The 12,495-nt window shown below is 43.5% G+C and overlaps 1 protein-coding gene across 1 annotated transcript in view; it reads left to right on the plus strand.

Moving 5' to 3' along the window:
* Nucleotides 1-12,495, plus strand: part of Ercc6 (ERCC excision repair 6, chromatin remodeling factor) — a 72,004-nt gene that overhangs the window by 21,495 nt on the left and 38,014 nt on the right. The window contains exons 6-7 of the mRNA XM_032918450.1: nt 4,775-4,900; nt 10,364-10,522. Coding sequence (XP_032774341.1) covers nt 4,775-4,900; nt 10,364-10,522 — 285 coding nt within the window. The remainder of the gene's footprint in view (nt 1-4,774; nt 4,901-10,363; nt 10,523-12,495) is intronic.

The following is a 12,495-nucleotide window of genomic DNA, read 5'->3' on the forward strand; positions in this document are numbered from 1 at the left end:
TGGCCGCAATAGCTGCTTTGGATGTTTCAGGAGACAGATAAGGATCTGCTGACCGGCAGGCACCGCACGAGACCCCTGTGTGCCTAGGATGTCATAGGGTTAGGATGGTACTTGCAGGCCATGCCTAACTCTACTTGGTCAGGAACAGTCTCCTCTAAGGCAAAGGAACATGGCATCCGAAGGGTCTGCCAAGTGTGGAAATGTTCATGTTTGGAGGACGTAGGCTGGGGACCGAATATTCAGTTGAAGAGAATCAAGGCCACATAACAAGGCTTGGTATAACGCATCCAGCTGTGTTTTTCCATTTATGTAATTCAGCTCTCCTTGGAATGCTAGAAATCCTAAAGCAAACTAATAGTGAATGGGGGCATGTAGCTTGCAGGTACATCCCTAGGGTCTCATTGACAAGCACCCCAGGAGCTTATGTGGGCCTTGGTGTAGTGCAGCTGGTTATTCAGGGTCTGGGTTGCTTCTGACAGACTTTACTGCAGCTGACTGCAGCTTCAGCCCCAGGTCCCAGAGCCTGGGCCAGGGTCTCATTCCTGCAGGCGTAGGGAGGCCAAGGAGTGTTTTCCGTGCCTGCGCTGATGAGGATTTGGTTTATGTTTCTCACCGGCTTCCCCTCTAAGTGGTGCCAGTGGAGTCGGCACAGGGAATGTGGCAGTTGTATGCGGAGCTGGAAGCTGTGCCAGGGAGCACCAGGCACTTCAGCTTTATGTGGCTGCAGCTGTGACTATTACATGTGTGGAGGTTTTTAAATGAGAGGATGGAGAACGTGAAAGAGTTATTCTTTTCTGAAAAACGTAAATGTTGGACCATTTAATGCCACCAACCAATTGTTTAGTAATTCTGCATGTGCCTTTTGTTACTGTCATATTGAAAGTCAGCTGTAATTCAGACAGTATAAACATTTATGATCAAATTTTTATTCTGTCTTTGGTGCTGGAGATTGAATCTCGAGGTTTGAACATTCTAAAAATGTGCCCTGCATTCCTAGTCCATAGCAAACAATTACCTTTTAAAATTTTAGATATTCAGCAGGTGTTTTCTGAAGGCAAGGTATCCTTGTTTGGTCACATCCTTGGCAGTAATTCACTGTTTGATCAAGTGTCGTGGTATTTGCTGACATGCATGCACTCCTGGTAGTTCTGTGACACCTTGGAGGGCCGTTGCATTGCTGCACACAGACAGATGGGGAAATCATATTGCTTCTACTTCCCCTCTGTACACTGGTAATTTAAAGGTCGCTCCCTTTACAGAGTGAGCATAGCATTGCAGCAGGTGTGCACGATCATACGCAGTTCTGTCTTAGGCGAGCATGTAGAGTCTTGATCTCGTGTGGACCTCAGTCAGCCCTTCACACTGCCCAGTGAAGCCCGCGTCACTGATTTGTTTCAAGGCTCTTTGGGGACGCTTAGTAGCAAGGTTAAGTTTCTTGCTGGGTTAAGAGTGCCCTCTGGTTAGCTCTGGAATGTTCTCCAGAGGTTCATGTATTTAGCAGCTATAGCAATGTTCAGTGAGGTTTTGGGGAAGTGGCTCTGACCTCACGCATACATTAATCCATCGCTGGTCATATTTGATGGTTTATTGAGAGGTGGGACCTAGTGGAAGGGAATAAGCTATGCCTATCCCTTCCTATCTTTCTCTGCTTCCTGGCTTCCTTCACCAGGGAAGAGCAGTTTGGCCCCTCCTTGTGTTCCTTGCCACTGTGCCTTTTCCAGAAAACAGTGGGGCCAGGTGACCATTGATGTGAACTCTGAAGCTATGAGTCAAACTAAGTCTCTTTGTTTTAAGTTGGCTTTCTCAGGCATTTTTGACAGAAAGGTGACTCACACAGCCAGTATATGTGGCAGGGTTTGCTTCTGGTGGTCTGTACCCAGACTGTACGGGGCCTGGCCTTCTGTCTCCTCCTATGCAGGACATTTATTAGGCCCCTCATATCTGCTGGCCAGTAGATTGCTCAGCCTTCTAGGCCTAGACCAAGCTGGATCCTAGAGGTCATGTTGAAAAGGGCACTCTCAAGAAGATGCTGGGGCTGGTGGGATGGCTCAGGAGGTAAAAATGCTTGTCGCAGTCTGACCATCTGTGTTTGACCCTGGAAACTGTGGGGGTAAAAGAAGAGAACCCACTAGTGGACATTGTGTATCTCCACATGCATACCACAGCATGTGTGGATCTACATTTACATGTATACACTACCACCAACAGAAAGGTTCTTGGCAGCACCTTGATGGAGAAGCCACTGTTTCTCTGCTTTGCTGCTTTTCCTCATTTCTTGGAAGACCTGGTGTGGAGCCCATGTCCCAGGCAACATGCCACACAGGCACTTCATTACCACACTACACCTTACGGAATTTGGGTGGCTCAGCTCTTCTACCTGTCCTGCATATGCCATGTACTTCTTGGGGACACCGTAGATGGTGAGCCCCAGTCTACACAGGAAGTAGTATTGCTGTCTGCAGTCCCACCCCCATGTGCATGAGGTCGTGTTTTCTGTCTTTTGGATCCTTTGGGATACTTTGTCTTCACAGTGGTTCGGGTGCTGGTTGACTGAAATGACTTCGCCCCACACCTGTGCTCGTTCTTTGGCCAGTGTTAAATGCTGTCACCTTTCTCTGAAGCAGAAAGCTCTGGGATGTAATCGTTTCTGTGGTGGTTCGTGTGGTTTCTAGGTGCTGGGTTCTGTGGCAGCAGATGCCTGTATGCTTTAGGACAGAGAGAGGAAGGCAAGATGAGAAGATGTGGTCTCGTCAGTGCAGGATGCTGTGGTGGGGATTTAACAGCCACAGACATTGAGTGGTGGAGTCCAAGGAAATAGCTGTTACCTGTGAGTGAAGATGTACTGTGGAAGGTGGGAAGGCCACTGTTCATCTTGTGCCAAAGCCAGTACTTGCTGGGGTTTCTGCAGAATTATTAGAGATACATGCCAAATGAAGTCTCTTAAGTGCCAGCTTTTGTGATTCTTGGAGTGGAGGTATCTTACTTTATAGAGATTTGCTGCTTAGTTCTGATGCTCAGGGTCTGGGCGCCAAGGATATTTCCGTATCTGAAACTGTAGCACAGTTTGGATTTGTGCATGGGGCCTGCTCCCTGACAGTTCCTGAAATCCCCAGGCTTTCTTGGCGTTATCCATATGTGAGGCTAGCTAAGATCTTTGCTAGAAGAGTGGGCTGTCCTAAGTCTGCCATCCTGCCTTAAGCTTCTCTGTCCTCTCCTCATCCAAGAGCTGAACCTCAGTCACCGTCACGATAGGCAGGAACAGTCAGCGCTCCTGAGGGGACGTGTGAGGAGGACGTGGGGTGGCGTGCATCGCTGCTTTGGGCTCCCCTTACAGGAGGCCAGCAGGAGGCCTCTGTAATGACCTGGTGTGTCTCTCGGCATTGCCAGGGTGGTGTAGGTGCACGTGAGGGAACAGTTGTCCCTGATGAGAACCACTGCGGCACACCATCGCACTGTATTACATTTGAAAATGACAAGCGGGTGAGCAGAGCAGCGGGTTGTCGTGGTCAGCCCCAGGACTGACTCGGTTGATTGCATGGAGGTCACTGTTCAGGAAGACAACTAGTAGAGGGGAGAAGAGGCGACTTGGGAAGTGTTTGTGTGAAGAGGTGCCTCGGCAGACTTCCCACTGCAGTGCAGAACGGGTCACTCCACCATCAGTGCTTTCTGGGTGACCACAGGTAGGTTTCAGTTACTTCGAAGAGCTGAGTTTTAAAGGATGTGCCTGACCGTTTGCTGGTGACCTCCTGGGTGGCTGGTTGTCCGTCTCTCGGGCTTTTGGCCAAGGCAGCGTTCGTGACGGGTTCTCTAGGCAGCACGTGCCCACCTTCTCCTCTCACACTTCCCCAGCTTCTGCAGACAGACACCCTCTGCCCCTCTTGCTAGTCGTCAGAGGTTAAGAGCCTGCGTGCCCTGCTCTTGTCTTCCGGGCTTCTGGGTGGAGGCATTTATCAGTGGTCACACCTTACTCCAGCTCTACCACATTGTAACATTTAGAATGTCAGTTGTACGCATGCTAAGAAAGTCGATTCTCTTTTTAAATAATGGAATCCAGGGTCATTTACTTTGGTAATTGTTTTTCTTTTTGCTCACAGCATCCACGTTGATTACAGTTGTAGGAATGTAAAGTTAGTCTAGTTAAATGGCTGCGTCCTTCCGACAGCTCTGGTGTGTTACCGTCTGTAAACGTACTGACATCATGCTTCTGAAATACCAGTGTCCTTCTTTCTTTAAATTGAAGTTTGTCTGTGACACATTCTCCGTAAGTGATGATCCTCAGTGCCCGGCACTGCAGAGCCTCTAAAGTCGAGTTTTAGAAAAAATATCTGATACAACAATTTTGAACAAAAATTATTGTATTTTTTTCAAAATAGTGTGTTTTTTCCATGACTATTATTTTCAGCAGAGGAATATCAGTTCTAAATAAAATATGCTCTTGTTTCTGTATTACCATTTGGAAAATGCTCAGTTATATTGAAAGTTTTCTGCGTCTGTCCTGGGATGAAGGTCATGTATCTTAGCAGCTTGGCGGGAAGTTTCTCCTTAGGGTGTGCTGAGGGGGAGCATTGATAATGAAGTGTGAGGGAAAGGAATCTTTGTAGCGTAGCTGCAGTCATTCAGGTAGAGTGGGTTTGTAGGTGGTTAGTGTTGGGCGGTGTCTAGAAGCCGCACAGCCCTCGGACTCGCCTGCTCCTTCCCGGTGCACAGTCTGGGGTTGTTTCTTTTCATGTCCTATAATGGAAATAATGGAAATGGAATTTGTTTTTTGCCGCAGGAGGTGGAATAGGCTGAGGCTGCAGGACAAAGAGAAGCTGAAGCTTGAAGACGATTCTGAGGAGAGCGATGCTGAGTTTGACGAAGGTTTCAAAGTGCCGGGTTTTCTGTTCAAAAAGCTCTTTAAGTATGTGCCATTCGTTCTGTGTGTTCCGTTTGTCATCGAGCTGGTGTGTACAGATTAACATTAGAAATTACACCGTGGTTACCTGTGGGCCCTGAAGGTATCTGCAGCAATTTATTGCAGATCCAGATGCTGTCAGATGAAATTTTAGCCACATGCTGTTCATTAAAATTAGATGATAATAAATTGACAGAGGTGCGCGTTGGGTGTGTTTGTGAACTGATGGATCTGAGTGGACGCGTCTCAGCAGACAGAAGCAACACATTTAAAAGCGTCTGCATCAAATTATGTTTTGGCTCTTAGTAAATTTAAGGCACCAAACCTCTCATTTTAAAAATTAGATTAATTTATTTAAGATTTATATATTAAAATCAACAAGAGGTGTTACAGATATGAAAATCAAACCTTGGAGTTTTTTATTTTTAGTTCTGTGTGGAAACAAATTGTGGATTGATTTCTGAGTACTTTGTCTCATACCTAAGGGATAATATTTTTGAGCTGACCAAATGTGCATCTGAATATTTTATGTGGATGTCTTTCTACATAATGTCAAAAGGTAAGACACAGACAACACTTTGAGGATTCTGTTGGTGTTAGAAGCTGACTTAAGCTCCTGTGTAAATGGCTGAGTGCTGTGGTGACCGGAAGCTGCCTGAGAGATGCATGCTTGGTCTGTGTGACTGGTCAGGACTCCCGTGGTCCACACTGAGGGATGGTTTCATTCTCCTCGCCTTCAAAGGCTTTAGCTGTGCAGGGGAAGTGAGACCATTACACAGCTTCTTTCCTTTTTGTGTCCTCAATCCATAGAGCAGCAAACTTCTTTCTGTGAGAAGACGAAGTCTAACGTCCTGTATAGATTCAGCTGTCAGCCATGCCCTAAACTTGTGGACGATATCTACTTAAAAATAGTGTGCTCTTTATAATTCTTCTCCAAGAGCTTGTTTATATATGTGTGGGGTACGTATGTCCCTGATGTGCACTGTACTCCTGAGAGACACCAGGTGAGATCAAGACCTACAAATACTGTTTATTTGATTATTGTGCTGGAGGCTGGAATCCAGGGCTTTGCTCATGGAGGCAAGTGCTCTACCACGCAGCGTCCTCAAATTACAGTTTTGTCTCCAGTTGTAATGGCTCTTTGGATTGGAGGCATTTGGAGTGGGGAAGTAAAGAGTAGATATTTATCTCATTAAACACGTAGCAAAACCACGTCCTAACAGAAGTGGCATGGCTGGGTAGTCTGACTAGAAGAAGAAGGTAGAACTTAGATTTCTGGTCATTTCTGCAGACAAGTTAGTTCATAGCCCAGAAAAGCAAGTGATTTGTTTACTGCTGCTCCCCAGTGAGAATTAACTATGGAAAGATAAAGATTACACTTATTGGCACCTCTTTTTATTTTCTCTGAGGTAATTGTTTTTAAGGAACAAGTAAAATAGTGTTCATGTTGTACTAGCAAAAAGAAACGCCCAAATTATACATTAAGGTGATTTAGCAAGGACAGGCTTCTTCTGCATGATCAAAGAGTGAGCTGGCAAACGTCCTCAGCAGTCAAGTTGAATGCAGTTTTGTTAAGGGTCAGATTTTCTAGCAAAGAAGTTTCACAGGTGATAGCACCTAACTGCTTTACTAAGTGTATGTAAGTGTCAGTATATTGGCTATTAACTTTACTATAGTTATTATAAATACGTGCTTGTTAGTGTTTTAAATTTATCTCAATTGTGTCTTTCTGGAAAATATTCTGTTTTCTTATCTACAAAAATAATTTAAAATACTTTATAAATGATACTAGTTTTCATATTTTCCATTGTAAGAAAATGGAAGACCAATAGAGACTTTTAAAAAAGTTATTTATGTGTATGTGTTCTTTGCCTTATGTATGCTGTGTGCATGTAGTGCCCACAGAGGCCAGAAGAGGGGGCCAGGTGGCCTGGAACTGGAGTTACAGTGGGTGGTGAGCTGCAGTGGAGGTGCTGAAAACCACACCCAGGTCCTCTGCAAAAGCAGCAAACATTCCTAACTGCTGAGCTCTCCAGCCTCCGATCTCTGCCCTCCCCCCCTTTTTAAGATTTATTTATTTTATATAAAGTACACTGTCGCTGTCTTCTGGTTGTGAGCCACTATGTGGTTGCTGGGAATTGAACTCAGGACATCAGGAAGAGCAGTCGGTGCTCTCAACCTCTGAACCATTTTTTCCAGCCTTTATCTCTGCCTTTTTTATGATCAAGTTTTAGCCCAGCCAGTTTACTTTTAAGTTGTGGATATATTTTTATTCTATTTACTACATTCAGTGGAATTGAATTAACAGGGTATAGTTGCACCCCAGGGAGTCAGGAGGCACAGTTTTCCATTTAAGTGCTATTTTCTGCAAGATAATGTTTAACTTCTAAATTTCAGTTTTGAAAGTTTGCCCAGCAAATGTATTCATCTGTATAATTTAACAGCCTCATGAAAAACTTCAATTCGTTTTGACCTTACCCTCCACCAAACTAGTAAATGCAATCGTGGGTTAGTGCAACAATGCCAAGAGTCAACAATTCTGTGTGGTTATTTTCTGATGCTTTGGTCCCAAGGAGATAACAGAGTTCAGTAATTTCCTTGCTGTTGTACAATAATTTAAAAATACTACCTCTCAAGGATTTTGAGAGCTAGGTTCTAACCCCTGTTTTCATTTTAACTGTGCAGTTGTTTTATGGTATTTCCTATCCATAGTGTAAGGCAGTACAACTCAAGGCGCTTACTGGTTCTGGAGCCAGAGTGTAATTAGTCCTCAGAGGACAGATCTTCAGAGCTCTGGTCTTCTGACCTCACCATCCACCCTGCTGACCAGGGCGCTTCCATTATCAATGGATATTCTTCAACTGAAGTCTGAGGGCCTGTTTATGCTGTGGGTTGGGGGAGCTAGCTCCTTATCCAGGTCTGGTACAATCTGTGGCTGTTGAGAGGCAGTTGCTGGGCTGCCTTACACTATTTCTCCTTCAGTTATTTCTGTGGTACTCCTCATCTTTGTGTAAACATCCAGTGTGCACCCTGTGAAAACCCTTGGGGTTTTAGGGCAGGAGATGGCAAACCACTGTTGCCGAGCCTCCAGCCTCCAGGGTCACATGGAATCCAGCCTGGTTCATTCCAGATTCTTTCTAAGAGACACCAAACTGATAAGTATTCCTTTCCTAATTCCCCAGTTGCTGGTTTCTGAATTCTTACCATTTTAATAAAATTTGGACCCAAGGGAGAGAAGAGTGCTGGCCCTGTGTTGGGTAGATTGATTTCAGGGTAACCACTAGGAGATCCTGGGCCTGCATGGAGCTGCTCCCAGGACTTCTCTGCTTTAGTAGGAGAAGACCAGTGCCTAGAGTCCAGCACTTTGGACTGTGAATGCAAACAGTTTATTTTGTTTTCTTTTTAATTTTTATTCTTTTGAGATGGTATCGTCTTGTAGTCTCCAGGGTAGCCTCAGACTTTAAAGTCTCCTGCCTTTGCCTCTTGTGTGTTAGGATTATAGGTGTGTAAAGCCAGATTTTTTTCCAAGTCAAGACTAACTCAGCCTTGGCATGCTTGACATTCTAGGCCAAATAATTTTCTGTAGGGACTGACCGTAGTGTTGTAGGACGAATAGCATCTCTGACTTCTGTGCACTAGATCCTGATTGTTCTCCACTTGAACAGAAAGGTCTGCAGATACTGCCAAATGGCCCAAGGGAGCAATGATCCTGGTTCAGGGTTGCCCTTCTAGATTATTTCCAAAATGAGGCCACTCGACTCATACAGTTCTGGACTTCAACCTTGCTTGCTTGTATTCTGGTTGTTTGTATGTCTCCCCCTCCCCTGCCCCTCCCTCTTTTCCTGAGCCTTTTCTTCCTGCCTATAAAATATGCCACCAACCCCCGCCCCTCCACTGTGGAGCCTACCTGGTCCAGAGCCTCCCTACAAATGGGTTTGTTGAGTGGGAGCCATTGTTTTCCCAGGACATGTGATGCATTTACAGACTTGTCTTCTCAGATTGTCTTATTTTTATACTTAACTGGGTTTTGATTTTTTAATCCTTTTCTCCAAAGTGTATTTTCAATGTGTTTATTATAATTAGCCAAACTAATAAGCAGTGTCTCAAAGTTTTTCTTACACATGAGTAATGATGTTACCACCTAGATTCACACTTAATTGACTTAATACTGAGAGAAAATTAATTATGGTACATCTACTGAAAGGAGTTAAGTAACAGCTCACCAAGAACTGAGGTCCACAATGAGATGGGCTCATTTGTCTGTGTGTCTGTCTGCTCCTTATTTCCCTCCCTCCGTTCTTTCAAGACAGACCTCGAACTCCTGGAATTCTGCCACAGCAACCTGAGTGCTGAGGCTGTGAATGCCCATCGCGGAGCACGGGCTCAGTAGGCAGTGAAGGAGGAGAGATGAGCGCCTTCTCCTGCTGTGGGGCCTTACGTCGGTGCTTTCCGTGGGTGGGATTGTCCTTGGGTGGGATTGTCCTTGGGCTCTTATCATAAGTGGGTTTTACTTATGGTTTTTTAATTTGACAGATAATCTTCATACCATTCCATGATATCAGGTCATCATTCACCCCTGAAAATATTTTTGCTTTATTACTTAAAAACAAAACAAACCTTAGAGGTTTCTAGGTTTGAGTATGTGAATGGTAAAGAAAGGAAAATACCATCTGGATTTCTTTTCTCTTCTTTTCTTTTTTCTTTTTTGAGAGGGGAAAGGGAGATACTGCTTTTTTTTTTTTTAACTTAAAATTCTTATTTAAAATTCTTGGTCTTATAACTTTTGTTCAAAACTTTGAGTGCTTTAAAATACTAAAAGACTTATTGTCTATTTGTCCTTTATAAATAGTTCTTTTTTATATCTGTTAATTGTGCAACAGAATCATCTGCTTGTTACACACTAATTTTGAGAATGATTCTATTACTCATACTTGTTCATGGCCTTAAAATTTAATGCAATTTTCCCTAGTAAAAGATAATATGATTACAAAGTGACTTTACAGATATATAAGCTATAAGTTGTGGTGTTCTCTGCTGTGCTTTTTTTGATGCTATTTTAATTAAAAAAAAGTATCATTTCTTTTTTGTAGAAAAACTTACAGACCTTTCTATACTTAGAATATTTGAGATTCTTATTTTCCAGAAAGTGAGTCAAAGCTAGTAAGTTCATACTTGTTTATCAAGCTATATCTAATGTTGAAAAAGAATAAAATAGTTCTAATTACCCCATCTATCAGTTTAATTAGAAACGTGTTAACATTCTATAACAAAAATTATGATTTTTATGCCTAAGTGATCAAAAATGTATGGCCTTATAAATATAACAGTCATATAAAACACGCATCCGGCAGGCTTCTCTGACTGGACTGGAACCTAACCAAATGATTAATTCATGAGTACTTTCTGTTACAGTCTGTATTACCCACCATTTGCCGTTTTCTCTTTCCTTGTTGGTGTTTGTTGTTGTAGGTATCAGCAGACAGGTGTTAGGTGGCTGTGGGAATTGCACTGCCAGCAGGCAGGAGGAATTCTGGGAGACGAAATGGGATTGGGCAAGACCATCCAGATAATTGCCTTCTTGGCAGGTCTGAGCTACAGCAAGATCAGGACTCGCGGTTCAAATTACAGGCAAGTGCTCCTCTGCAGACTGTCAGTCTGTGGAGCTCAATTAATATTTCATCAGATGGATTGCTGTGGAGGAGGGTCTTGTGAATTATTGATGACATTTCAATTACAATATTCCTTTAATTCTTTTAGTGGGGGACATCAAAGGAAAAATTTTACGAGACAGTGGAGCTGTAGGGCAGGAGAAATTAAACATGTAACACTTGTAATGAATTCCAGGCGTTGATGCTGCATTTTGCAGATGGGCCCCACTAGATATTTTGGGTCAATACAGTGTCTAAGGTTAGCTCTTGCAAATGGATTGTTTACAAACTCAATTATGTTAATATCAATAGTTTACACAATATGGAATTTTAAATTAGACATAATACCTTTAGTCCCATTTATTAAATTTTACATTAAAATATTTGTTCTGGCAGGAGACCAGGTGAGCATTACAGTAAGGACGAGTCTGCTCAGGGGCAAAGTTGGAGCTTTGAAGAAGCCTTTCTCTACAGTTTCTGTGTCTTCTAAGTCTGTGTGTGTGGTAGCATTCTGCTCAGTAAGTTCTAGACTCCCTTGAATGACGTCCAGAAAGTGTAGAAGGTAGTCTTAGTCTGTTTCTGCTTATTTTCTAGTACACTGCTAAAGCATTAGCGATCTGAAAGAATGAACATTTCATCTGATTGGAGGGCGCTCTGAAATGTTGGTTCTTGGAATAAAGAGCTGTGAGCATTGCCTTGCTTAAGTTGTAAATTATCTTCGTGGAAATCTACATTGGTAAAAATGCTGTGGGATAGTTACGTAGGATGTTTGATCGTGGTTCGTCTGTGAGCAGCAGGGATGGGGGTTCCATGTGGATCTGTGTCCTGTGACCTGAGGCACTCCCTGTATGCAGTTTGCAGATGTTCTTGAGACAGTGTTGATGTGTATAAGTCAGCAACTACAGAACAAACATCATTGCCCACATTCTAAGGAAGTGGCACAAAAATATGTAGTAGAGATGCAGATATGTCCCATAAACCCCTGCTACTAAAGACTTTCATGGAGTCTCCCAGGTATCCTGGCCAGCTTTTATTTGTCACTTGTTTTAAAATGCATTGCTCTGCTCAGTTAACAGGCTGGCACTTCTTGTGAGGAATGCTTGAAGTTTTCAGATTCTAAAAATAGGTTCATCTTTAGTATGTTTGTTTGTGCATGTGCCTGTACATCTATGTTGGGGGTATATGCATATGACTGCAAGTGTCTGTGGAATCCTCTGGAGCTGGAGTCAGAGGTCAGAGATGCGAGTGGGTGCTAGGAACTGGTCCTCTGTAAAAGCAGTGTGCGCTTTTAACCATTGAGTCATCCCTCACCCCTAGATTTTTTTTAAAGTCCCCTGTAGGTGGAGGGAACCTGTTAAAAGATCTTAAAGACTGATGACCATCTTGCTGCTGCTGCAGGGAAGCGGTAGTGGAGCAGGAGAGTCTGCAGCCGTCAGACACTTCTTCAGGTGTATACTTGGCCTGGTAGTAGGAAAAGGTCCAGCCTCAGAACTAAGTCAGCTGAAAATGAACATCCAAGGTTCCTGTCTGTGACTGGAAAAAGCATTTACAAATGACCTTTTCTGTTCCAAATAGGCCTGGTCTCCACAGCTCTTTCGAGGTTTTCTGACAGCTAGAAAATCCCAACTGTCCCAGTTGTTTCTAGGACTTTCTCCTGAAGTGATTTCTGGAGTTTTCTCATTTCCCTATTCCTTTCTTCTTTTTCTGTCCTATTAACATGGACCTTGTGTGGAGTTTTAACGCTCTGGGCATAGGAGACCTTGACTCATCCCTGCAGTGTAGTTTTGATATAAAAATTAAAACATGTTCTCTTGTGGTGACAATCCTACAAGGATGAAGTTAGGGTTTCTAACGAGCATCAGCTGCAATCAATTAGCAATCGATGCTCGCGTTCTCCTCCATAATGAAATTGTGTGGCATATTGGACTAGCGCCCGGATCGTCTTTATTAAAA

Source organism: Rattus rattus, chromosome 13 (assembly GCF_011064425.1).
Source record: "Rattus rattus isolate New Zealand chromosome 13, Rrattus_CSIRO_v1, whole genome shotgun sequence".
NCBI lineage: Eukaryota > Metazoa > Chordata > Mammalia > Rodentia > Muridae > Rattus > Rattus rattus.